This window comes from Prunus mume, linkage group LG2 (assembly GCF_029339155.1).
Source record: "Prunus mume cultivar Tortuosa linkage group LG2, ASM2933915v1, whole genome shotgun sequence".
Lineage (NCBI taxonomy): Eukaryota > Viridiplantae > Streptophyta > Magnoliopsida > Rosales > Rosaceae > Prunus > Prunus mume.
In genome coordinates, this window is record NC_142699.1 from 642,010 (window position 1) to 669,284 (window position 27,275).

The 27,275-nt window shown below is 38.7% G+C and overlaps 3 protein-coding genes and 1 pseudogene across 10 annotated transcripts; 2 read left to right on the plus strand and 2 right to left on the minus strand.

Annotated features, from left to right (window-relative positions):
- The first annotated feature begins 1,202 nt into the window (after positions 1–1,202).
- Positions 1,203–9,262, plus strand: LOC103318988 (putative serine/threonine-protein kinase At1g09600). 7 transcript variants are annotated; one of them, XR_016124752.1, is made up of 11 exons: positions 1,203–1,725; positions 2,064–2,117; positions 2,221–2,705; positions 3,866–4,150; positions 5,243–5,560; positions 5,954–6,181; positions 6,752–6,852; positions 7,308–7,386; positions 7,510–7,965; positions 8,358–8,748; positions 8,892–9,262. XR_016124752.1 is itself a non-coding variant. In XM_089047477.1 (10 exons), coding segments are annotated over exons 2-10 (2,160 nt in total). In that variant the 5' UTR covers positions 1,203–1,725; positions 2,064–2,116; the 3' UTR covers positions 8,565–9,262. The 7 variants fall into 7 exon arrangements, 3 of the variants coding, with proteins under 3 accessions (XP_088903603.1, XP_088903602.1, XP_088903604.1); XR_016124750.1 differs by having other exon boundaries at positions 1,203–2,117; positions 8,823–9,262; XR_016124749.1 differs by having other exon boundaries at positions 1,203–2,117.
- Positions 9,263–10,802: 1,540 nt separating this feature from the next.
- LOC103318989 (glucuronoxylan 4-O-methyltransferase 1) lies at positions 10,803–11,868 on the plus strand. Its single transcript, XM_008220469.2, has one exon. It carries the CDS (start codon positions 10,863–10,865, stop codon positions 11,781–11,783), a length of 921 nt encoding a protein of 306 aa, XP_008218691.2. The 5' UTR covers positions 10,803–10,862; the 3' UTR covers positions 11,784–11,868.
- Positions 11,869–15,013: 3,145 nt separating this feature from the next.
- LOC148919370 (uncharacterized) lies at positions 15,014–16,373 on the minus strand (annotated as a pseudogene).
- Positions 16,374–20,714: 4,341 nt separating this feature from the next.
- LOC148919371 (leucine--tRNA ligase, cytoplasmic-like) lies at positions 20,715–25,840 on the minus strand. 2 transcript variants are annotated; one of them, XM_089047484.1, is made up of 3 exons: positions 25,657–25,840; positions 21,932–25,213; positions 20,715–21,053 (listed from the first exon to the last, which is right to left on the minus strand). In XM_089047484.1, the coding sequence occupies exons 2-3, from the start codon at positions 25,192–25,194 to the stop codon at positions 21,047–21,049; spliced, it is 3,270 nt and encodes a 1,089-aa protein (XP_088903610.1). In that variant the 5' UTR covers positions 25,195–25,213; positions 25,657–25,840; the 3' UTR covers positions 20,715–21,046. The 2 variants fall into 2 exon arrangements, with proteins under 2 accessions (XP_088903610.1, XP_088903609.1); XM_089047483.1 differs by lacking the exon at positions 20,715–21,053 and having other exon boundaries at positions 21,928–25,213; positions 25,657–25,821.
- Positions 25,841–27,275: the final 1,435 nt, after the last annotated feature.

Consider the following 27,275-nt stretch of genomic DNA (forward strand, 5'->3'; position numbering starts at 1 on the left):
CCCAACCTTCCAATCGAACCGATCTTGTTGGCTCCTCAATTTTTTTTTTATATTTAATCCAATGTAATCTGTCAATGTTGTCGAAATTATTGGATTAGTCAATTTTGACGAATTGGTAAAGATCATGCACATCCTCTATGAATGACTTTTCCAAAACACAACATTCATATTTGCAAATATAAATGTATATTTGTATGTTCTTCAATTTTGGGGAAAGAAAAAAAGAACAGATTCTTTTTTGTATGTAGTTGTTAAGATTAAATCTATCAAACAATTAAATAATAATAAAAAGTCTATTTGCCGTGGTAAAAGGTAAAGAGAGGCAATGACTGTACTATTCACATTAATAGTGTATGTCCTAGCAATTTTTTTGTTGGTTTTCCACCAATTGCCATGGCAACTCAAAGATAACTATTATTAACATGAGATATGAGAAATAAATTTGTATAGAGTTTTGGTGTGGGAAGTGAAGAATATGGCTAAGTATTTATAAATAAACAAAATCTGAAAATTTTGTTTTTTTTTCCTTTTCTCTTTAATTTTTTTGTTATTTAAATTGATTGTTGACGTCAGTATTAGGTCAACTTGCCCATACTGTAACCTAGACAAGTCTTGCCTTTGAACTTGCCCAAGTTGATGGAGCCCAACTCTTGCCGGACAAAACTTGGGCGTTGGAAACCGAATTGGGAGCGAGGGGACCTCTTGTCTGGACCGGGGCTCCCAGTGGAACTGCTCTAAGAAGAATACAAAAGGAATAAAATGTCCACGCAAACAAGCCTGTAGTGGACTTATCTGTCACAACACAACGGATGGGATGGCGTTGTTTGTACGTGGATTGTCCAACCAGATTATTTTTGGGTGAAGTAGGCGTAAGTACCACGTTATCAACCCAACCCAATTTTGCCCCATTTAAACTTTTTATTTTATTTTTTATGAGCATTTCAACTTCTTTTTTCGGTCATCCACAATTAAAAATGTTGAAAAAATTGTAACTAAGATTAATAAACAAAAGAAATAATAAACTTTACTGGACCATGGCTAGTCCTGTCCCTTTCCAACTTCTTGTGGGACCAACAATCTTCTATGGGACTTCGATTATCGATTCGACCAAAAACAAAACAATCTTCAAAGGGACCCACATTTTGCCACGTTGCAATGTCTCATCTCTCTACCCGTGTGGTGTGTAACTTCAACCAGACCTCTCTCTCATTCTGCTCCCTCTGTGGACGGACTATTGCTTTGTGCTTCTTTCCTTGGCTGTGTTTGAATGTAGTTTTAGCACTCTATTATACTCTCTCTCTCTCGTCTCTCCTCTCTCCCTCAAAAACAGAGTATAGCAAAGCATAAAACTTACTCGGTTTCCTTCTGTTGAAGAAAACAGAATAGAATGGCGTGTGAACTTTGTTCTGAGTTCAATATCATTGGCTCTACGTAATTCTAGGAACACCCCAGATCCTAAAATCTCTCTCTTTCACTCTAGAATCTCTTCTCTCTCTAGAATCTCCGAGTTGCTTGTCTGTCGTAACCCACATTTCAATTCCAAAAAGGGTAAACATTTGCATTTCACTTTTTTTCTGGCTTTCGTTGGAATTTCTAACTTTTTCTATTTATGGACTTAACCACATTGGGCGGAGAAAGTTTCGGTACCCACACACCTGGCTGTTGTTCCGTTTGGGCAATTTGATTCCGTTTTGCATTGGCTGATTCTGAATTCGCATTGTCCAGGTTTGGTTAATTCTTGTTCCCACTGAATAAGAAAGTATTGACATTTTGGAAAAAAAAATCCTGTTTTGTTTGATTTGAATTAACTTATCTTTTTTATTTGAGATCTGGGTTCTTGAGGTTGGTGAATTTGGCATTGGGATTTTCTTAATTTGAACTGATAGTGTGGAGAAATTCCCCTCATTGGGTTGTCACTGGTGAAGTTTTCTTGAATTGGGGATCTGGGTTCTTTTGAATTTGTCCAGATAGGCTTTTGTGATCTTTCAGTTTAAGTTATACTTTTTTGGTTCTTGATAGGTTTTTGTTTAGAACCTGATCTGGGTTCTCTCTCATTTCCCTAGGTTGTAGAAATAAAATAATTTTACTGGAGCCTTCTGAAGTTGTTGATTGGCGAAGTAAGTTATTGATCAGTTGATTCTGAAAATTCTGTGTGAATGCTGATTAGATTGCATGCTTAATGCTGCAAAAATCACAGCCTGGAAAAATGGAAATTTGCAGTGGGAATTATTAGAGGAATTTTGCAGTGTCCTTGTCGGAATAGGGGACTGTGGAGTAGAATTATGGGCTGCATCTGCTCAAAGGCAACTTTATCCAATCAATACGTTTCTGAGAGTCAACGTAGAGACAAGGAATTAAAGTCAAGCAAGTCATCAAAACTGTCAGAAGCTGCAGTTGGGGCTGATGCGACTGCACGGTTGATAACCAATCCTCACACAGAAGAGAATGCAGGGTCAACTCCTATTTCATCGGATGAAGGGGAGAAGAAGATGGTGGTTACTGAGAAACCCACAAAACCCTTCATGGAGGGTGGGGCGAGTGGGGGAAAGTTACCATCCGGGCTAACTAGGATAACTAGCGTATCAAATGGAGAAAGAGGAGCGCAAGTTGTTGCTGGATGGCCTTCTTGGCTGACTGCAGTGGCAGGTGAAGCAATCAGTGGGTGGGTGCCTCTCAAGGCAGACTCATTTGAGAAATTGGAGAAGGTTTGTTGATTTGCTTCTACATCTGATTTATGTGGTAGTTTATTATGATTTTTTATCTTTATTCCCTTGTTTAGTGATATTGGTATTACGAAACCCACATTTAAATTCTTCAGGTGTGAATATTACATGTTTTGTGTATATCTCAGATATCTTTCATTTACTTTTTACAGTAAACTTTGGGGGTTAATTTTGGAGTTGTGACTTAAGTCTGTACCTAGAACAAATGTGCTGATTTTCATTAACACAATGTGCACTTAGTTTCTCTTCTTTTAACTAATAATATGTGCATTTAGGTTTTTGTATTATAAACATGTTTTAGAAAACACTGAAATTGTTAGATTGATTTGCTTAAATAAGATGCATGCCTGTCGTTGTTTATAAAAGATCAATTCATATGTACTGTAGATTTATATTTTTAAGATGTATATGCATGCACATTCTGAGAGTAAAGTAAACAAACATGTTGCCATTTTGAAAGGAGGTAAGATACACTCAATCTTCAAAAAAACTAACCAAAATTAGGTACTTCTAATTGAGGTAGTCAGCTGCTACTACTAATGGATTCTGTCTATGCTCACTTTTGTATATACCTTGATGTAAGTTGATGGAACCAGGAGGTCGGAAACTTTTTTGTGATTTTTCCATATCTTCCTTAGCCAATGCTTTATTAACAGAATAAATTTATTCAGAACAGTCAAGTGCGTATATAAGTACATGCTTAGACACCACACACTCTTTGATGGAGAATATTGAAGTATGGATGAGTCACTTGATGATTATGAATAAAAAAATTGCAAATCAATCAGCGAAGAGTGTGTTCTTGATGGTTGGAGCAACTGAGCTATATGGAATTTTATGTAGCTCTTTATCAGGCTTCTTCCACCACATAGACATGGAAAGATTGTAAAATGAAGAAATTAACAAATGAGTTTAATCAGACAAGTGTTCATACTGGGTTTGATTATTTCGATCGTTTTAAATTGGAAATTTATCAGCTGCTTAATATGAGTTTTTATCTTTTAACCCCCAGAGCCTAGACTTGATTCTCCTAGCAAATGTTTGACAATTGTATTTTTTTTCTTGAGCTAGTGTCCACATTATGGACGTTTGTATTTTAGTTTTTTTATTTATTAATAAATTTGACTCTTTGTGTACTGCAGATTGGACAAGGAACTTACAGCAGTGTGTACAGAGCCCGTGATCTGGATTCAAACAAAATAGTTGCACTGAAGAAGGTGCGATTTGCCAATATGGATCCGGAAAGTGTGCGCTTTATGGCGAGAGAAATTCTTATTTTGCGTAAGCTTGATCACCCCAATATCATGAAGCTTGAAGGTCTGATTACATCAAGGGTTTCGGGCAGCTTATACCTTGTATTTGAATACATGGAGCATGATCTTGCCGGGATTGCAGCACGGCCCGGGGTCAAGTTCACTGAAGCACAGGTAGTTGCTTTGCTGCTTTTGATCTCATGTATTGTGATTATGAAAACTCAGACTAAGAATAAAAGATGTCTTGGATTTGAGCATCAAATTAGGGAAAAGTCTCTTAAACTGACAAATTTACTATGACTTTTACATAAGTGCAGTTGAGTATCATTACAGACAACTGTATGTAGGTTATTTACAGTTTTAGTTACTCCAAATATGTCAAGAATTGAGGTCAGAGGACTTTAGAATATTAATAAACTGGGATAATTTAATTCACTACCTGTACTACTTTTATAGCAGGCTATAAACCACTTATAATTGAGAAAAGGGAAACGTAGTAAAAAGAAAAAAAAAACTTGAAAAATGGCATCAGCATTATGACATTGGGGTTTGCTGACTCTGCTCTTCACGAAACTTGTGATATATTTGATGTTGCAACCAATATTGTACATAATCATCAGGTTGTTCCTTGTATATTCTAGCATCTAAGAAGTGCAAAAAATTTCCTCTTATGGATCCAAGATAACACCTACCCAGTACCTAGAGTTGCCTCTATCAGTATCAGAAACTAGTGATGTATCATAATAGCAGTAGCAGTGGAGTTCAGGATGTTATCTGCTGCATAAAATTCTGTTATAGTGCTTAGGCATGCACCTGAAGACAAAAATCCTCAAGAAGCTGATGCTCTTAGATTCAAAAAAACTATTTCAGTCACTAATAGAATTCAGTGTCATTTCATGGATCACCAAGTAAGAAGTGGCTGGGTTTAGATCCCAGAAAGTAATATGGTAATTGTGATAAATCAGGAACAGAAGATTTGAGGGTTTCTGTGATTTCTGAATTCCCTCCCTCCATTTTGGGAAGAGCATGCACCTCTTTGTGTGCTCACCCAAAGTAAACAACCAAAGAGGGTCATTCTCTTCCCAAAATGCAGCAATATTGTTTCTTTTGAGGACAACCCTGAATGGTGCATTATTGTCAATACGATCCATTTGTATCTAATTGCAGCTGTGTTCATTTTCATGATCTTATGTGTGTTATGGTAGCAGAATGCTTGACTAATCTTTTATTGTGGTTGATATATGGTGTTTGTGCACCGTGTTGCAGATTAAATGTTACATGCAACAGCTTCTTCGTGGGCTTGAGCATTGTCACAGTCATGGTATTTTGCACCGTGACATTAAGGGATCAAATCTTTTGATCGACTATTATGGCAACCTAAAGATTGCTGACTTTGGGCTAGCAACCTTTTACCGACCCCGTCAAAAGCAGCCCCTGACAAGTCGGGTAGTAACCTTGTGGTACCGACCACCTGAACTTCTGCTTGGCTCTACAGATTATGGGGTTGCTGTGGATTTGTGGAGTGCTGGTTGTATTCTTGCAGAATTGTTTGCTGGGAAGCCTATCATGCCAGGAAGAACAGAGGTATTTTCCCCAGCTTTTTGATGATATACACATGTAAAAGATATGTTTACATATACATATGTATTTTTATTTTTATATCGACTTGCTTTACATTCATTATGTGGCAAATATGAAATTCATAATCTTCCTAATTATGGCATCTGAGATTTAAGTCTAGTTGTCGAGAGCATGAGCTTGATTTTTGCTGATAGGAGCAAATTACTTAACCAGATTCCAATGAATGTCAGAGGATGGATGAAAGTCCGTTGTAACTTTCTAAGAATATTCTAATCGGATAAATCATTAATGGTGATTTTGTATGGTTAATCCCTTGTGCTCTAACATGGAATCTACCAGCTGTACTGATGGACCTATTCAGACGTCTTATTTGATCTTATCATTTATTGCTTATAGGTGGAGCAACTACATAAGATATTCAAACTTTGTGGGTCACCTTCTGAAGAATACTGGAAGAGATCAAAATTGCCGCATGCAACTATTTTTAAACCAACGCATCCATACAAGCGTTGTGTTGCTGAGACATTCAAGGACTTCCCTCTGTCAGCATTGGCCCTGCTAGAGGTTCTTCTAGCAGTAGAACCTGAAAGTCGTGGAACAGCTTCTTCTGCACTTCACAGTGAGGTAATCATGGGTTTTCTTTGCTATTTGAAACCATGTTGACTTTGTCTATTGAATTCTGATCTCGTCAAATTGAAACAATTTGGGGTTAAGAAAATGGAAAAACAATATTCTGTTTCTGAAATTTGGTTTTCTTTGCTGTAATTTGAATTGCATTCTAATATATCACTATCTGCAACTGCTAAAATGACTAGTACTTTTGAAATTAAATTTGGAACTGAAATATCAATCCTAATGGTTAGTCAAACTGAAAGCTGTTGTCCTAGATTTTCCCATTATAATTAGTCGTGCTTACTCTGAATCTGCTAGAAAATATTGGATCTGAGCATATATATAATGAGTCTGCTGAATGGTTAATTTTGAATAGGTGATTGGTGAATTTCACCCCTTGGGCTTCCTTCTAGCAGTACAGTTTATGCAATTTTCAACTAGATGATTGCTTATAGTCATCCTACATTTATGCTCTCTTTTGAGTTGGGATTTATAAGTTACCTTCCCATAATTAATTCAACTTTGGGTCAGGAAGTTAGATCTTACTTCTGAGGATATATTTTTTTCTTTTCTCTTTGCCAGTTCTTCACATCATTGCCTCTTCCCTCTGATCCCTCAACTTTGCCTAAGTACCCACCTAGCAAGGAGTTTGATGCCAAGCTCCGAGACGAGGAAGCTAGAAGGTGAGCAATTTTCCAATTATATTAACTACTTTTCAAGGTCCTTTCTTATGCAAGATCTGATTATGACATCTTTTTGTATGTGGTGTGTCTTCTTTTTTGGTAAATAGCTAATTGCATCTTTATTAGTTTTGGTTCATGACATATTTTTTGGACATCAGTACCAAACTGATTCGTTATCTAAAGCTCTGATGGCTTGCTGCATTAAGCTCACTTCAGAGGAGGGAGAAAGATTTCTGTTTTTGTCTCACATGGGGGAGGCAGCTGTTTTATTGCAAAACAAAAAAAGAAAAACTGGTTTTGCTATAAAAGAAAAATAAAAGAAAACAACTCTTCCTTGTTTGAATGTGTGGTGCAAGACTGTCTGGCAAGATAAATTTGTTCCTGTATGTGTGTATTTTGAGTTATTAATCTTGTTCACACTCACTTGAATGTTGCTTTGTTTATCTGAAAACCAGGCGAAGAGCACCTGGTAGTAAAGGAGGGAGTTCCAAAGAATCAAAGGCTGTGCCAGCACCAGATGCCAATGCAATACAGGTATCCTTGCCTTCAAATTCTGTAATTAAATTCATCATGTCTTTAAATACAAAACCCAAATCATTGTGAAGAATTACTGATTTAGGTTCTATGCTTTCTTTGTTATCTTTCCTAATCTGGAAGCGACAAGGGCAGCCTAACCCCAAAAGCATAAGTGAAAAGTACAACCCTGATGAGGATAGTGGCTCTGGCTTTCCTATCGAGCCTCCCAAAGGAGCAACATCAAATGGCTATTCCCATTCTGGCCAGTCAATGCACCCAAGTGCATTTGGATCTTCACGGAATATGTCGCAATCTGGCCAGTCTAGGAATGGTGCGGAGAAGTCTTATATGTATCGTGGGGCAGCCCAGTCGTCCAGGTTTTCCAATTCAGCTTCGGTTCGAAGTGATTCACAATACGATGGTGTTGTAGAAGCTAGTGCAAATCCACACTGGCCAGAGGAGCGTATTAATGCCAGATATAGTCATTTAGACAACGGGGATTCCTCTGCAAAACATGATTGGTCCCACAATCTTCTGGATAGGCCAAAGTCTTCACATAAGAAGGATGAACAGCCATCAGGGAAGGAGTCTGCAACGGTAAAGGATTTTACTATTTTCATCTATCACATGCTTTATTTTGAAATTTGACTCCACTGATATCTGGAGCAAATGCTGGCCCCACCCATTAATTTGGTTTTTCACATGATGCCCTGGTCAAGTGGCTGTATATGGGATTGTTGAATTTGTTTTCATGCAAACCATTCAAGTTATGAAATTTTTGTTTTTTATTTTTAGAAATAGGAACTCTCGTACTCTTGCTTCTGAAGCCGAAGTTTACACCATTGATGTTTCCCCATGTTTGCTTGTTTGAGATCTTTGGTTAAATGTCTTGAATTGGCTTTTTTTGCAGTCTACTGAGTGGTTTGCCGCCCTTATAGAATTTAATCTTCAACATGAATGTGACTAAATAATTTTGCATTTGGCATCAGGGTTATGCTACCAAGAAGAACCGGATCCACTACTCTGGACCATTGATGCCCCCTGGAGGAAACCTTGAGGAGATGCTCAAAGAGCATGAGAGACAAATACAACATGCTGTCCGCAAAGCTCGCCTGGACAAGAACAAACCCAAGAAAGCCAACAGTGAAAATGGACAAACCGAATCCCTGCTTCACCATGTAAGAAATGGCAGGTGATGACAGAAGGGAAAGTCACACTGGCTTAATTTTGAAAGCAAGAGCTCCTTCGGAACAGCATCACTCTGATATTGAAGAAATATTCCTCTTGAGAACTCAACAAATCTCACCACGGAAAAGATAAATGGGATTTATGGAGCTTCTTTGGTTTATATCACATCAGATATATATTCACTTTTTGAAGGTATGCTATCATCACTTGCTAGAGAGATTCAGAAAGATTGTTAATCTTGAATTTGAAGTAAATTAAATCCCCAGGCATCGACTCGTGATCTGCTTTGGGATGGTTTTTGTAATTGACGTACCAGAAAATTGTTTCATTGCCAGATGGTGAGAGGTCTCTTTGGTGTCCAGATGCTGGAGACAAGCTGTGCGCAGCCGAAACCTGATCTGCTCAATCAGCTATATTTCATTCTTTGTAAAGGCTAAGTTATATCACTAAGTCAAAGGTTTTGTGATCACAGGCCACTATTTGTTCAAATCAATGTACAAGACAGTTCTTACTACTCCAAACCCATCAGCACAATGCTCTTTCCTTTTTCTTTTTCTCCCTTTTTTAGGTTTCTTTTGGAATGAAATACACAAATGCATATATTTAAGGAAGCATAAATGACTCGAACTCTTCTTGCAGATCCTACAATGACACTAATTTTATTATTATTAAGGAAGTTGGTACCTACCATATTTTGTCCATAATCCACGTTTCGTGCCTTGCCTTAGAATTTCTTTTGTTGGTTAAAGAAAGTATTCCCTTTTTGTTTTTGTTCTTTTACCACTTGCTTGGTACAGCCTCATTCACATATGTAATCAAATAAATGATTGAATTGTAATATTTTGAAGAATTGAAGTACCAATGGGTCTATAACTCAGTGATAAGCAAGGACTAAAATATCGATGATATCGGAAATATCGGTAGTCCAAAAATATGGAAATTTCGATGGAAATATCGGATATTATCGATATCGATAAAAATTGAATAAAACCCACGGAAATTGTAAGAAAAACTTGAAATTTTTTATTGAAACTTTGAAGAATATTTATTTAGTCAGTTATCTATTAGTTTATCACAAAAAATTAGAATGAAATGTATTGCATGATGGATTTAACTGATTTAAGTTGATTATACAGCGAGCTGGCAAACACACCATAATCATTTATATATAACGATTTACTACAATATTTTACACTTCATACATTGCATGGTAAGATACATGAGTGACTTAGTACCACATATAGTTCCTATGAGGTTCAAATTTTTCACTATCTTCATCATCTCTATGTGTAGAGTAAGTGTATTGTGAAGAGTAGTCATCAAATGATAAATCCCCAAAATAGTTTTGTATGTAATTGTTAACATGTCACCCATATAAATATAAATATTTTAGCATATTATCACAAAAACATAAGTGATATGTGATTAAGGTGTCGGAGGAGTAAAATGGGAGGGGTTTAAGTCCCCTTTGTGTTTTTTTTTTCCTTCTTTTTCCTTTTTTTTTCCCTTTACATCGATATTTTTGATATTTTTGTGATATTACACCGATATTTTGACAAAATATTGCTAAAGTGTGAGCGAAATTATCGACATCGATTTTCCGATTTTCCGATATTATCGATATTTATACGATATGTACATGGATATGTTCCGAAATATCCGTGATTCAAAAAAACCGAAATATCCTTGATACTTCGTCGATATTATCGATATTTCAGACTATAGTGATAAGAATATTTGCCTGCAAATCAATGTTCTCGGGTTCAAACCCAAACGGGACCTGCCCCCTCCCCCTTCCAAACTTTGACCCCCAAAAAAGGGTACTGGAAGATGAAATATAATAACGTCATCATCAATAATATTCAATTTGTTTTTAAATGGTTGAAATTTGAGAGGGAGTTTAATATCTAAGATAACAACACCTGTAATGCAACATATATAGCTTCTCTAAACTGATATAAAAAATGGCACCTGCAACCAATGGAATTGGCAGATCTACCACCAACCAACCTAAACTTGTTTTGCTTCACCTAGAATCATAATAGCTCTTATGTCTTCATCATGCATCCGAAGTTCCCTCTCCCTTCATGCTTAAGCATCCATCACCCAAACTACGACACAACACAACGCCTTCTCATCAACTCAGTCCCTTTCTTCCTCCAACTCATAAATGCCACAATATATAATAAACCTTACAAATATATATATATATATATATATTTCCCAGAGCTCCAACTTCTTCTTAACATATTTCTCTCCATACTCATAAAAAACACAACAACAAAAAAAATCCAATACATTTCAGCATGAGAACCAAAACCCATGTTCCAACTTTCAACTATAAGCTTCTCCTCCTCGGAGTATTCCTTGCTTTTGTTGTCCTCTTTGTGTTCAGGTCAAGCTTTGATTCATCATCATCATCATCTTCTTCTTCTTCTTCTTCTTCTTCTTCCAATGAAAAATCCACCATTTTGCCTAAAGTACCCTTGGATGAGAAAGAAGCCGAGGATGATGAAAGATCAACAAAATGTGACACCCCATTGACTTGCAACAAAATCCCACCCTCCCTAGCCAAAGCTCTAATCCACTACACAACCTCAACCATCACCCCACAGCAAACCCTCAAAGAAATCTCAGTCACATCAAAGGTCCTAGACAATAAATCACCCTGCAACTTCCTCGTCTTCGGCCTAGGCCACGACAGCCTCATGTGGAGCTCCCTCAACCACGGGGGGCGTACGATTTTCCTCGAAGAGGATGAGTCGTGGATCGAGCAAATCCAACGCCGTTTCCCCATGTTGGAGTCATACCATGTCACATACGACAGCAAGGTGAACCAGGCTGACAATCTCATGGATGTTGGGAAGGGCCCCGAGTGCACAGCAGTTGGTGATCCTAGGTATAGCATGTGCCAGCTGGCACTCAAGGGCTTGCCTAGTGAGGTTTACGATATCAAATGGGATTTGATTATGGTGGATGCGCCCACAGGGTATCATGATGAAGCACCGGGACGAATGAGCGCCATATACACAGCTGGGATGATGGCTAGGAACAAAGAGGAGGGAGAGACTGATGTGTTTGTGCATGATGTGAATAGGGTTGTTGAAGATAACTTCTCCAAGGCTTTCCTTTGTGTAGGTTACATGAAAAAGCAACAAGGGAGGTTGAGGCACTTCAACATTCCTAGTCACAGGGATGGTTCCCACAGGCCCTTTTGCCCTGAGTAGTCAATTCATGTGTTTTTGCAAATTAATTCATCATCTATCATATTTGATTCATCGTCTCTATACTATACTACACAATTTAATTTCATCCATTTACCCTCCATTTAGATGGAGAAAAATAACTCGGGATTTAGCTAACCCTCCGTTTGGATAAAGGAAATGAAAGTTGCAGAGAATTATTAAATTACGGAAATTAGATATCCATCCTTTAAATTTTTGTCAATTAATAACTTCAAAGTTTGAATTATGTATGTCAAATTTTATAAATGACAGAATTTATTGTGAAAATAAATTCCTGCTCAATAGAAATTGCGAAATTGGTTTGAACATGCACCGCATGTAATTGAAATTGAAATTGAAATTCCTGTGCATCGTACAACAATGGGTGTCTTAGTATACCCTTCCTTCCTCTCTTTAAGAATGTAGTTGCATGATGTAAATATAAATCGAGTTCCATATCGTTTATATATAAAAAAGAATTGATTTTGTATAATCTGTGTTTATTTTATTTTGTGCTTGAGTTGGATTTCTTTTTAGATATTAAAGGATATTCAATACTCAAAAGGTAAAAAAAGAGTCGTAAATATGCAGCTAACAATTGATAATTCGTACAGACCACGGCCAATTTAGAAATTATAAAAAGAAAATTCAATCATATAATTATAAATAAATAAAAAAGAACTGGAAAGCCTTTTCTTATTTTATGGGCAGCTGAAATCTTTATGGCCCAAGACGAACGTCTTCGTTTGGTCTTTTCTGGGATCGAATGCGAGCCATTTTGATAGAAATTTGAGAGAGAGAAAGGAAGCAGAGATTACAGTTTCAAAACAGAACCTTAAACATTTTGATTTGAATGGCGCAATGATATTTGACAAGGAAATGGATTCAGAATCGACAATCTGAGGCTTCTTTGGGCCGTTCTGCCTCAATGAGCATGTCCATCTTCGTCGTCTTAGTTCTAACAAAAGCGGGAGCTTGGTAACCAGCAACAATATGGATTATGATCACGTAGAGGATCTAGAGATGCTTCATCATAATCCGCAGTAAAGCGGGAGTTCTAACAAAAACGACCGCAGTAAAGCCGGGCCGAAAATATCCCGAGTATAGCCGTATTTTTTATAATTACAAAGCCGGACGGCTATACTATTTTTATTTTAAAAAAACCCCGAGTTTAGCCAAACGGCTATACTATTAATAATTGGAAAAGGGCCGCCCGCTTGTAAAAATAGTATAGCCGCACGACTATATTATTATTTTAAAAGAGCCCGGTATAGCCGGCCGGCTATACTATTTATTATTTTAAAAGAACCGAGTATCTCCGACCGCGGCTGTACTATTTTTTTTAAACCCCAAGTATAGCCGCGCGGCTATACGATTAAGGACCCACGCCTGGCCCCTGGCGCTCGTTCCGCCGCGTGTCTTTTTTGTCCCTTGAAAAAAGGAAAATCTTTTCAAGCTTTAGTTTACTTCCAATGTAAGCAAAGTTGATGAGCTGGATTTTTCTATTTTGTTTTTACTTTTGATATGATGTTTTTTTTTCTTCATCGAACTAATATGCTGTCTAGTTGATAAACCACCGATTTCTTTTTATTTTTTCAAGGACACTTGATATATGTATTCGTCGGTGGCTGCTGCCAAGTCTGCAGTAATTTCTGCTGGTGAAGAGATAGAAAGTCTTGGACTGCCGTCAGAAATCTGCCCTCAGGTAAAGACATGGTTGCTCAACCTACATTCACATCAAAAAGGTCTTCCAAGTATATGGTTGTGTTGTGACTACTAGTAAAGACATGGTTGAACACATAGATTCCACAACACCATTTGACAAAGTGAGTTCCCTCAAAGCTCTTTTTGTTCATGTTTGTTACATGATTTAGGGAAACAAAGCAACAATTCCATGAATATGAATAATTCGAACCCGCCTGGCGACTACCGCCTGCTTATCCAAGTGTAAAAATAGCATAGCCGAGCGGCTAGACGATTTACGTTTTTTAAAAAAAAACCGAGTATAGCCGTACGGCTATAATATTTTCATTTTTTTAAGTATAGCCGCGCGGCTATACAATAGAACCCCCGCCTGGAGCTAGCGCCCACTTTGCCGCTTGTCAAAAATAGTATGGGAATTTTTTTAAAATACGGTAGTATAGCCGTTCGCTATACTCTTCCTACCCTAGTTGATAAACCTTGTTCAAACAAGATTCAGCCCTGAAAAACATCTCTCTCTTCCCACCACTGTCGAACCTTTGTCTCAATCTGTAGGAGATGGTCTCTCAAAGCTCTTACCACCTTCAGCTGCCATTTCTGTAATCTTACAGAAACTGCAAAAATGAGCAACGATTTACATTAGAAAACCAGCTGTTCAAAGGCATTATCATCACAAATAATAAAAAACATTAACCAGAACAAAACCAATTATGAAAAATAAGCTCAACACAAAACAATCATAAGCAACTATGAGGAATAACTTAGCTTAGAGCATCTCCCTCCAAGGGAGATGTTAAATTCAAAAGGTTAGATTCGATTTTGACGGCAGATGTATCCCATTCCAACCAATATGTCAATTTTATTGTGATTGGACCCACACATTAATGTGAAAGAGTGAAAAATTCAATTAAAGACAAAGAGAATAGCTCCTGTTTTCATAGTGAGATGAAACCCTGAAGTAAAAAAATTATTAAAATAACAAATGACGCCTCACTTTGGTTGCTGTCGAAGTGCAACCATCCACAAGGCGCATCCATCATGCTGCGATGTATGAGGATGCAGGCCGTGAAATTGCTGAGGACTTATCAGAATGTGGTCTCATATTGGGCCATCAAAAAACCAGGGGTGAGTGTGTTCAATGATTGGTCTTCATGATCTTCGTAGCTGTCTCTGTATCATATTCTAGGATCCTACCATATTTGAAAGTACCTTTAGGAGCAATCTTAATCCTTTGAAGAGCATTTGGATGATGAAATTTGGCACTCTGAGGAGAGGTGTATGCTCTGTGTACCATCCCTTTGTTTAGAACTCCATTGTTTTAACAAGAATTTTATATCTCCACAATTGTCAATTCTAGTGTTTAGTATCAAAGTGAGAAGGAAAAATAATAGGGATGATGTGATGAGAGCAACAAAAAGCAGACATCCAGACATGAGGAAAAAGATTGGAGATCGTCCATTCGTCCATTTCGTCCATTTCTTGTAGACACAAACAACACAATTTTCAACCAAATATGGAAACAAATAAGCAAAGACAAGATACATGCAGCAAAAAAAATACAGTATTGTATTGATCTCACAAACGTGGACATTTTCAATCTACATCTTCACATCACTAGTACGTAGTAGCAGTGGTAGTGCTCTCCATTCCCATAACTGACTCTGACTTTGCAAATGCTTGCAGTTCATCATCATTATCCTCAAACTGGATCATGTCCACCAGATCATCAAAACTAGCACGGTTCAGGAAATCGAGCATCTCATCATCGTGAACAGGGAAGCCTGACACATTGAGTGAAACGTTTTCAGTACCAAGTTCACCACCTGTTTGATCTTCTGATGATATCCCAAGTCCAGTATTAATATTGCCTGAGTCTTCATCAACTGCAGACTCCTCGATTATGCATGGATATGGATGTGATCCTCCTCCCAATGGTTGTGCTGTAAGTGGTTGGATGTTATCCAAATTTGAGAGATCCTTCAGCAAGGCATCAACATCATCAGAATCTAGAAATTGGCTGAGGTCATAATTAAAACCAGCACCTTGTGCTGGTTGATGATCTGTGTCACTAATTAGCTCAAAGCCATAGTCTGGCTGAGGGAGAGATGGTGGAGGACTAGTTGATGCAGAGGCCATAGTCGTTGGGTAATCTGTAAGAAAGTAGTGTGGTTGATCCATTGGCAAGTAAGCATTCGCAGTGGTAGTCTGCTCCGGCTGCTGATTATAATGATTTGTAACCTCAGAAGCCTCAGAAATTGGTGTAGAATTCGCACCTAGTACGACTTCATCACTGCTCTCTAGTTGCCTTAGAATCTTGGTAGGGGATTGTAGTATTAGAGCATGACCACCGACACATCATTCTCTGATAACTTCCTCTTTCTGTCATTCTTCCGAATTCGACAGAGCACGTATTTACCATCACACCCACAAGTATTTGAATTTGACTGGGGCTTCACCAATGAAGGGTGCAGGCTGTACTCGTGCATAATCCAGCAGCCATGTTGATCAGATTTATCATTCTCATAACGAAACCTTTTACACAGACCTAAAGGCGTATTCTTTTTCGAAGGATCACGGACCGTGGTCCCTTTGTCCTCACCTTTCCAGGTTCCATTCCCTATGGTTCGAGCCACGCGGGAACCCTTGCCGGTCACTAACTTCAATTTGGTGAAGAAAGTAGAGGTCTTCACCCTTTTCCAAGTTTTGTCCACCGAAATCATTCCATATATCCCATGGCTCTTTCTTACCATAAAGATTGAATTCTGGCACAACGTTGCTATACTTAAATGGTGTGCCAGAAACCTTGTTAAGAAGATAATACCTCAATAACTCATCATCGCTTGGACGAAACTTAAATCCAATTGGAACATCAACATACTCACAAGGTGCCATATATAAGTATGTGTAGTTTCCTCTTGGACTTTGCTGAGAAGAGAAGGCTGAAGATGAAATATTTCTTGGTTTCTTGGAATGGAAAGAAAAGGAGTACGTAGGCTGGTTATGGTTTCTCTGGGACTTTGAGTAGCAGTGATAATGGATTCTCCAATGAGTTTCTTGGAGTGATGTGGGCTAGGGTTTTGTGATTTCTGTGTGAATGAGTTCCTTCCTTCCCTTCCAATATATATAGGACTATTAGCAGGCCCAGTCCTTGCCTAGGTCGAATAGGACACGGCAATAAAAAAAAAAGGTAAAATCCCGAATAATCCGTCTCCCACATATAATATGATAAGGTTATATCTATACTTTCGGGATAAGTTCTAACAACTTTGTAAGTTACTTGTGCCCCAAGCATTTTCATTCAGACAGAAACTTGGAGTTTCTTTATGTATGATGTTCTATATATTCTCACTCCCAAATCGAATCCTATTTTCTCACCCCACCCGCCACCAAACTTTTTAAGAACACTCCCTCAATCATTCCATGATTGCCCTTTCCCCTTCTTCTTCTTCCACTTCAACCCTAAAAATAAAACCAAAGGACAGAAGGCTGGTGGATGCAAGAGTAAATCCAGTCCCCTTCTATTGATTCTGGTGGATGCAAGAGTAAGGCTTATCTTAAAATTGATTCGGATCCTGGGGACATGAAATTTCGTAGCATTCGGAGACACGAAATGGTCATTTGTGATAGATTTGCTAGTCTTCGATGATCAATTTGTCAATAAATTCAAACCTAATGATAACTGACCGTGCTTCTTGTTATGAAAACAACAATGCAGTCTACATACTCAATGACTTTGTCCACCATTTGAAAATGATTTTGAAAAAAATATTGAGTTTGGACCTTCACTCTCAGTTCTAGTGTAGTAGTGTGCGTATATATCGCACCATTCTAAATGAGTTATATTGCTCACACACATCACCTATTAAGATATAACCTCATGGACAAAGCCACGAGAATTGTTTCAGTTTTCAGATTTCTAAGCGTTGTAAACATTACCATTAGCTTATGGAATGGAAATTTGGGTGTGCCTTGTAAACAAAATGAGAGACAAGCACTTCTAATGTCCAAGAAAGATCTTAAGGATCCTTCAAATAGGCTTTTATCTTGGGTTGGTGAGGGAGATTGTCGCAATTGGATTGGAGTTGTTTCCAACAATTTAATAGTAATGGATAATGCTTTAAATTACCGTTATCGATAAACAAAAATCGGGGAAAAACAATTTTTTTTTAAAACATCAGTGTTTTGTGTAAAGAGTATAGCCAATCGGCTATATACTTTTTTGTAAAAAACAATATCCCGAGTATAGACGATGATCATGACAATTGTATTGCCGCGCGGCTATACTATTTTTTATAATTAAAAACCATAATATAGCCCGGCGGCTATACTCTTTTTAATATATAATAATTGAAAAACCCGAGTATAGCCGTTCGGCTATACTATTAATAATTGAAAAAGGAAAACCACCCTTGGGCGCTTAGAGCCGCGCGGCTATACATTTTTTATTTTAAAAAAAGCCAGGTATAGCCGCTCGGCTATACAATTTATAACTACAGACCACCGTCTGCGCCCGATTTGCCACTTGTCAAAAGTCGTATAGCCGTCCAAACGGCTATACTATTTTTAAATAAAAAACCGTGGTACCGCCGTCCGGCTATACTATAATTTTTTTTTGAGAAAAAGGAAATCCTTTCAAGCTTTAGTTTACTTCCATGGTATTCAACGCCGGTCCTTTCACTGGGGGCATCTTATATGTATTCGTCGGTGGCTGCTGCCAAGTCTGCAGTAATTTCTGCGGTCTTGGGCTGCCATGAGAAATCTGCCCTCTGGTCTTTGTCATCACTGATTCAGGAAATGGTACATTCCATATGGCTGTCTCCCTTGTTTTACCAATTTGATTACATATTTATTTTGAAAATGTTTTTAAGTCCTTATGCAGAGCACAAGTTTTAGCATCACTCAATTTTGAAGTGATTTTTTTATCATAAATGACAATAACTTCTACTATCAAGAATCAGATTGATCTGATCTGATATAATATAACTTTCTTTCATGTGGCTTCTTCTGGTGCACAAGAGATACTTAAGCTTCTTCTGGTGCACTAGTAAAGACATGGTTGAACACATGGATTCCACAACACCATTTGACAAAGTGAGTTGCCTCAAAGCTCTTTTTGTTCATGTTTGTTACATGATTTTATTCAAAAACATCCGAATCGATTTCAGGCTGACTATTATACACATCCAGAAAAATACAGCCCTGTTTTCCATAAAAAAAAAGTGCCCCTTATGCATCTGTAATTGGTATGTTTTACACTATGCTATCAAACCTATTTAGATTTTTCCCATGAAAACTAGAACCCTATTTAAGCTTCTGTTTTTCCCCCTCTGGCAATTTATTGCATGTATTGGGAGAAACAATTTCCTAGATTATTATTGAGTACCAAGCAGCTTCAAGATTTAACAAGGAAAGGATGTGTTGGAATCTCTGATTTCACTAGTGATATTGGGGGATCAATAAAATTTGCAACAGAATTTGCAAAGGACGGTCTTCTTCAAATTTAGGAAAACAAGGCAACAATTCCATGAATATGAATATGAATTTGAATAATTCGAATTTAGGAAAAAGTGGTGGAGAATGAAAGAGTTGGAGAAGATCCAGAAGCCTTGATATTTTCAAACCTGGTCCTGATTTCTTTGAGAATGAGAAGCGCTATGAAGAATTGAAGAAAACCATACTTGGTGAGGAGTCTGAAGGAGGAAGAAGGTTCTGATGATGCAGTTTCAGATGCCCTTCCCTGGCAACATGTGCTAGGCAGTAAACAGTTGATTGAAGAGGACACCACTTCATCTTCTCGTATTTTTATCAAGTTCCTTTCTATGGAATTGTCGGAGTATCTTGGCATCCGTTTGCTAAACCAGCGGCTCAAAGATCCTGCATTGCAGGACTCTCATGATTCTATTTTCCCAAAGGATAATCCCAAGAACACCAGCTTTGCCATTAATTTTTTCACATCCATTGGTCTTAGTGGCATCACTGAGAAGCGGCGTGATTACTTGAAGCAGATGCCACGACTATGCAACAACAAAAACCGGTGTCAGACTCAGAGTCAGATGATGAAGAATATGAGAGTCGTTCTGGTTCATCCGAGTCGGACACAGCAAGTTCTGAGTCTGATGAAAGTGAAAGCGACAGGAAGCGCAGGAGGAAAAAAAACTACAGGGACGAAAGAGACAGGCGTAGGACGAGAGTGATGGTAGAACCTTCGAGCAGTGCTGTACAGTGTTGACATATACTCTCTTTCTGTGAACAACAATGCTTGCTTTGCTTTCTGTGGACTTTAGACTAGTTCTTTGGATGCATTCCCGAGTATAGCCGCGCGGCATGCTATTTATAATAAAAAAGACCACCTGCCTAACGCTTTGCGCCCGATTCGCCATGTGTCAAAAATAGTATAGCCGCGCGGCTACACTATAATAAAAAAAGACCACCGCCTGGTGCCTTGCGCCAGCTTTCCCACGTGTCAAAAACAGAATAGCCGTACGGCGATACTATTTTTCATTAAAAACCGTAACATAACCGACCGGCTATACTATTTCTATAAAAAAAAAAAGGGGGCCCGCCTGAAAATACTGCTGCTTCGCCATGTGTCAAAAAAGTATAGCCCGACTATACAATTTTTTATAATAAAAACCGGTTATTAACAATATAGCCGTGCGGCTATACTATTTTTAAATGTAAAAACCGTAGTATAGCCGCTCGGCTATACCATTTATAAAATGACCCCCGTAAAGCCGCACGGCTATAACCTTTTTGGGAAAAAGGGAAAGTCTTTCAAGCTTTTTACTTCCAATGTATGCAAAGTTCATGAGCTGGATTTTTCTTTTTTGTTTTTACTTTTGATATGATTTTTTTTTCCTTCATTGATAAACCTTCAATATCTTTTTCTTTTTTCAAGGATACATGAATCTTGGCTGCTGCAAAGTCTGCAGTAATTTCTGCAATACTTTTGATATGATCAGAAGAATGAATGTGCGACAGTCCAATTATAAATTAATTACTGGGTGAAAATCTTGGTTTTATTTGTTTCAATTAGTAACTGTCAATGTTTTCGAGACACGATCCTTTTCTTTCAGAAATTCTTTGATTTGGTACTATTTGAAGGATAAACATATTGGATATCATGCTCTGCAACACCAGCTTGCATCATATTGACATATGCAACACATTCCAATTTTTCCATGCATCATTCATGACTAAAGCACACTACTCTTTCTGGTCTTTACAACGAAATTTTCGAAACCAAGGTACGAAACAAGATGTAATGCAACAATTTGATTGATGGTACAGTTCAAATTAATTTTAAAGCAGAAGTTATATCCATATCACATGTAGATATAAGTTAACATAAGTCTATAGGATGCTGAAATAGAACAAAGTTCAAAACTTGAAAACAAAACTAAAATGTGATATTCAAAAATTCAAATATGACACATCACTCTCAAAGAATCTCACCCAGTTCATCATCACAAAAGTCAGAGACAAGTCTTCTCTTCATTGCAAACAATTCTCCCAGCAGCATGTCAACTCAATTGTTCATTGCCTATGTTTGAGAGTGGAGTTTCCTACGACCTATTGGCATGAAAGAGAAGAAACAGAAATGAGGTTCAAACATCATATAGCAAAAAACACTAGAGGGAAAAGCTCACAATCAACAAAAATCTTGCAATGAAGAAACCAGGCATGAATGCTGATGAATAACATCACACGTCTCAAAACCCAGCAAAACAAAATTTATTCCTGTTCACAATTGCACGGTATAAAACAGAGAATTTATTAACAAAATTTGCATTATGCTTCAAGCACAAACCCATGTAGACAGACGCACCTGAACAGAGCAAAACCATTCATGAAGATGCATATATTAATATTAAAAATTAAATTCTATAAAGAAAAGTTGCAAAAAAATCAAAATATAAAACCAACAATAATTTTTTCGTAATGCCAACCTTAATAGAACATATCTAGAACAGTGCAACATAATGTGACACATTGCACTGCAATGTTACACATTACAGATTTCTACTAACAACATTAATCAAATATATCCACATCAGCAGAGAACAGATGTGACAGATTAATGTCTGAAGCCCGGGAAATCAAAATTGCCTCCAGATAACACACAACAGGGCAGATCGCAGAAGTGCAGAAAGGCTTTTTGATTATTGGTTCTTCCAATCTGATTCCAGAGATTACAGGGTGGGGGAGGAACAATTAATCCCCATTTCTACTAGAGGGTTTAGTTTATATTAATATCATATATATTAAAATCCATGAATGTGAAACAGAAAAGTAGAATTCGTTTTTTAATATCATATATATTATCTGTGTATATATATATATACTGTAAAGTTCGATGCTTTGTTGAGTAAAACAATCTAACCAAAAGTGTCGGTGTGTGTGTTGGTGTGCGCTTTAGTGCAAATATGTAACAAAAGGATTATAATTACCTGGACAAGAAGATGGCAGTCGGGCTTCCAGGGGATGGAGGATTCTGCTCCACCAATTTAACAAGTGAACCAGCTTTAGCAAGAGCATCAGGATCAGAAGCAGACAAAACTTCTACCTCTTCAAGACCGATTTGTCTCTTAATTAAATCCAGGTTCTCTCGAAGGACGTCAATCTCTCCAAATGGTAGCTTCAAGTCTAAGGCCTGAGCCCCTAGTGCAACTGCCTGATCCTTCTTCATCTTCATGAAAGGCATACAAAGCTTTTGGGTTTGTCTAAAATCTTTAGTCTGACCAATTGAACTTCTCTGCAATGCCTCCATTATCACCGTGTCTGGAGCAAAAGTGCGAGTATCTCTGTCAAAATTACTTTGTAGTATCCTCAAACACTCTGCCTTCCATTCATCAAATTGCTCATTTACATATATCAAGCCAATGGGTAGCTGCTTGTTTTCTGTCACCGTTGTAACTGGAGCACCCTTCTTATTGGCTTTCTTTGAACCTGACCTTTGCTTTTCATACAACTTCCTCATTAAAACAATGGAATCTTGCAAATACTTATTGGAACTCTGGAGGGTCAGATCTGGAGCATCAGCCACAGGCCATCCTGCATTTACCACAAACCCTTCCTTCTTCAAAAGTTCCCTCCAGACATATTCTGCATAGTGTGGACAGATTGGAGTAATGAGACGAGTCTGCACATCCATAAAACGCAGCACCAATTCACGGTTCATACCCCCAGAACCACATGAAAACCTGTACTCATCCCTGGCAGCTTGAAGATCATAAAACCCAGTCTTGAGGGCTCCTCGGAACATGTAATCCCGATAATTCTGCTCAGTTCTGTTCACAGCGATATTTATCTCATTCAAAAAGACCCTGTCAGCATAAGTAGAAGGAGGACCTATTCTCAAAGAAGAGTCCGCAGCCAAAACTTCTTCCATCCATGCAATCTCTTTGGTAAGCCTTAGGATAGCAGCATTTGCAGTCTCAAATACAAAATTTGCATCATCGACACCATCTCCAGCATCAGCCAATGAGAATCGCGTGGCATCAGCAGAAAATTCCTCAATTGCCTGTCGAATGGTCCTAAAATTCCCAGTAGACTTGGACATCTTCTCAGAATTTAGCATGATGTGCCCATTGCATCTAAACCCACGAGGCCAGTGCTTTTTGGGCATAATTGCCGTGTGGTTGTAAATGCAGAAGGTCAAATGATTTTGGATTAGATCCTTGCCAGACACTCGAATATCAAATGGATACCAATATTCAAACTCCTGCTTCATCTTATTAAGAATCGATGACGAGATATCAGATGATTCAGGATATGGGCCATCACAGAAAATATATTCCCAGACCTCATCAGTCATTTGTCCAGGTTTAATTGCAGATTTGCTGGAACCATACATGTCTCCATTGTGTAAAAAGTGGGCAATGGTGTAGTAAGCCATGTAAATGGTTGAATCGGACAATGACTCAACTAAGAATTCTTCATCCCAGGGAATCCGAGTCCCAAGCCCAAAAGATCGTGAACAAGCCCACTGATTCAACCAACCCAAAGTGTGTTCAAATCCATGTCGTGTCTCGTCAGAATACAAATTCATGCTGGACAAACACTCCTCAGCCAGTTTTTTCCATTCAGGTTCCCCATATGTGATGTACCATTGATCTGTAAGAGCCACAACACACTCATCACCCGATCGTGACACCACCCGCTTCTCAGGTTCACTATATATAATCGCCTCATTCGCCTCTATAAGCTTGCTCCTTATCAATGGTTTCACATCCTGGACTTTCCTTCCATTGAATTCTCCGACAATAAGTGTCCCTTCTGTGAATCCTTTCAGGTATGTCAACCTCTTGGCTTCTGCTAGCTTCTCTTTCTCATTCTGGCTTTTGATTTTCAGATCTGCACAGACCTTCTCCGCAGCCTTATTTCCAAATCCAGGAATGTTGATGATCGGGATAATCTCGAAGGGCATGACCCATTCATCCTTCACACCATATTTTCCCCTCAAAGCAGGTTTTGCTTTTAAATCATGCAAGGCCATATAATCATCAGGAGAATCAGCAGGCACACTAGTCACAATCCCAGTGCCCTTGTCTGTCAGGACAGTCAACATAGGAAGAGTATAAATAATCTGATTAATTGCACGTGGAGACTTCAATGGAAGGCCAATCAAATCATAGCCAGTGAGCTCAACCAAGCAAGTAGGTTTATTTGGGACCCTAGAGTACTTCTGATAGGCAAGATTAAGTGCTGCTCTCTGTGTTAGAATAAATACATCTGTTTCATTGATTTCAAAGGCTCCATACTTCCCATCAGGCAATACCCATGCATTTGTTTGTCCGTACATTGTCTCAGGTCTCAGTGTTGCTGCAGCAAGGAACACTTTCCTTCCCTCCAACACTTTCAATTTAGACGGGAAAGGTGCCACCACCTCCATTTTGATGATGGTGTATTCTTGGGGCTGAACTCCTTCGCCAGATGCCCTATCATGATCCGCACATGGCTGCCCATCCAATGGAGAGTATATTGTGTAACGGACATCTTTCACAATTTTACCCATGGATTTTAATTTTCTCACCTGCCACCTCACAAAGGCATCAAAAAAGGGGTTCACGTCTGTAGTAATAAACGAGCGCCTCCAGTCACATCCGAATCCAAAAGCCTTGAGGTCTTCCACTGCCAATGGAGGAAAGAATGTCAACCAGTTGTAAGGATCCTGGAATTTGCATATCTCACTATCAGAGAGGCCAAAACTACGCATGATTTCCCATTGGTAAGCTTGTCCACTTGATTTTGATGCAACCTTCGACTTCTTTCCCTTGAACTTATCCGGAGGTGCACCATTATTTGCGTCCTCTGCTTCTGCTTCCACTTCCTGGTTCTCTTGTTCCAATTCACTGGTAAAAACTGGTGGGTTGCCAAACTTTTGAATCTCTCTTGCAAGTTTATCAGCTGACGCTTTGATGGGCATGCCAGTGCAGTGGAAAGCAAAAGGCAAAAGCACATTGGCGCCTCTTAGCCTATGGTAAGCTGCAGCAAACTCTAGCTTGGAGAGTGAGAATGCATGTCCAAGATGCAAAAAACCATTCATGTAAGGAAACGGGAAGTTCCCAAAGAACTTCTCCCCTGGTTCAGGAGGCTTTTCACAAGATTCAGCCCTGAAAACATCTTTCTCTTCCCACCACTGTCGAACCTTTGTCTCAATCTGTAGGAGATGGTCTCTCCTGGCGAAGCTCTTACCACCTTCAGCTGCCATTTCTGTAATCTTACAGAAACTGCAAAAAGGAGCAACAATTTACATTAGCAAACCAGCCGTTCAAAGGCATTATCATCACAAATAATAATAAAAAACATAATAGATTCTATGCAACATTAATCAGAATAAAACCAATTATCAAAAATAAATAAATACAACAGCCAGTGTGAATCAGAGATTCCCAAATCCAAGCAAAGCAAAAGAGACTAAAAACTAAAATAGCAAATTGTATCGGCAATTGTAACTATTACATGCTGAAACTCAATCTAATTAGAATCTTTATTAGCTTAATTGAAGTCCACATGAGCAATTTGTAATGAACAAATCATACAATAACACCAAACAAGGTCTTCCGTTAGAGAATCCACCGATCAATAAGCTCAAAACAAAAACAATCATAAGCAACTGTTTGAAACAACAAAATTGAAAAAATAAAAGAATAAAAAACTGTGAGCAACGTACCTGTGGTTCAAAATTGAATATGGTATGGCATTACAGGAAAGCCCGGGCGCGTGTTTTCGTACTAGAAGAGAAGCCAGGGAGAAATTTAGGGTTCCTTGGAGACGAAAAAAAGTGTAATATGCACGGAGCGTCAATTTGAGCAAGGAGGGAAGAAACAATAGCCGGGAAGACGATGAGGAATAACTTAGGTTAGGGTTTTGGAGTTTCAACGGGGCCACGTGGCAGGTCCTAAGTTTAGGTTTTGTAGTGATTGTGTGTGCGGCAGTGCATGGTTTATGGTACACATCTTGAACAAGATTAAAAGTTCAAACTTTCTGTGAGCCCTAGATGTGAGCTTAATAAGTTCAGTTTCCACCGTTACACTTAAGATGCATTATTTGGCAAAATTAGAAGGGAAATTGGTAGAATGACCCTTTGTGTATAAAACTTGGTTAAATTATCCCTATAAATACATATTATTGCCCGCATACAGCACGAAAACACGACAAAATAAGAGGGGTGGACGACCCTTTGGAATGCCAGAAAATTGGGTGTGGACTCCAATGGCGACCCCTTGGCCAACCTATGTGCGAAACTTTGGGTGCACGCCAAGTGCTCAATGAAAGTCCCCTTCCCCTTTGTCCTTCGCTGCACGCTAAGGTTTATTATTTTTATTTTTTTTAAAGCTCCTAGCCAAACGACGTCGTTTTGTTCAGACTCATCAAATTATTTTTCTAATGACCTAGCCTTCAAACTCTCATTCCCTAAACAATCGCACAATTCACTCCTTCTCAAACCCTAAGCCCCAAGCCCCAACCTCCACCACCACATCACCCGTGTCAACCACATCCTGTTGGTAGCCATTGCCAACCATATTTATGGAATGAAATTTTTAATATGATATTATTATGTTTCTGTTATTATATTGATATGAAATTTCTTGATTATAGTTTATATTTGTTATGTTTCTTACTGATAGTTAATTTTTTTGTTTTGATTAGGCTTGGGTGTGAAGGGGAGTAGGGCCCGATCACTTGTCCTGGGAGGGTTCCCTCCGTTGGACTGGTGATGGTTGCCATGTCGCCACACTTGGTACTGTTGAAGGTATCTGGTAGCTATCCTTCCTTTTTGGGTGGGTACCACAGGTATTTGGGGCAAAAGAAGAATGTTGAGGCGGTGGGGTGGGCACCAAGCGGTGAAGGATCAAAGGTGTTGCATGAGGTGGTGAGCCACGATTAGAATTGAAGTACTCGTCTTGGCGTGGACAACGCCCCTGCTTCATTAGCTCCACATATGTGTTTCAAGGGTTGCTTGTGGACTAGGTCTGGAAGTTGGACTCGCAGAGGCCACTCTTGAAGGCGCCAAAGCGTGGGCTTTGGTATCCGGCGTGAGTATTCGTGGTTGAACTGGCCGCATACTCAGGGCTCGTCCTCACCCGCCGAAGCATGTACATGTCGTCGGCGAGTCAGGGGATCTGGATCATGAAATGGTCCAGGAGGCTGCTAAACTGTCAAATGAGTTGATGGTGCGGGGTTCAACCTATAGAACCAATTGGCCACGCCACCGAGGTGGAAGGGAAAGAAGGCACATGCCTTCGTCGGTGAGGCCCTTGCACCCTCGGGCATATTGGAAAGAATGTA

What these genes read in the sequence shown, in the direction of transcription:
- LOC103318988 (XM_089047476.1), top strand. An exon ending in CGAGACGAGGAAGCTAGAAG is followed by an intron (nt 6,853 to 7,307) that starts GTGAGCAATTTT and finishes TCTGAAAACCAG; the next exon opens with GCGAAGAGCACCTGGTAGTA. An exon ending in CAGGGAAGGAGTCTGCAACG is followed by an intron (nt 7,966 to 8,357) that starts GTAAAGGATTTT and finishes ATTTGGCATCAG; the next exon opens with GGTTATGCTACCAAGAAGAA.
- LOC103318989 (XM_008220469.2), top strand. Translation starts at nt 10,863, where the DNA reads ATGAGAACCAAAACCCATGTTCCAACTTTCAACTATAAGCTTCTCCTC.
- LOC148919371 (XM_089047484.1), bottom strand. Translation starts at nt 25,194, where the DNA reads ATGGCAGCTGAAGGTGGTAAGAGCTTCGCCAGGAGAGACCATCTCCTA.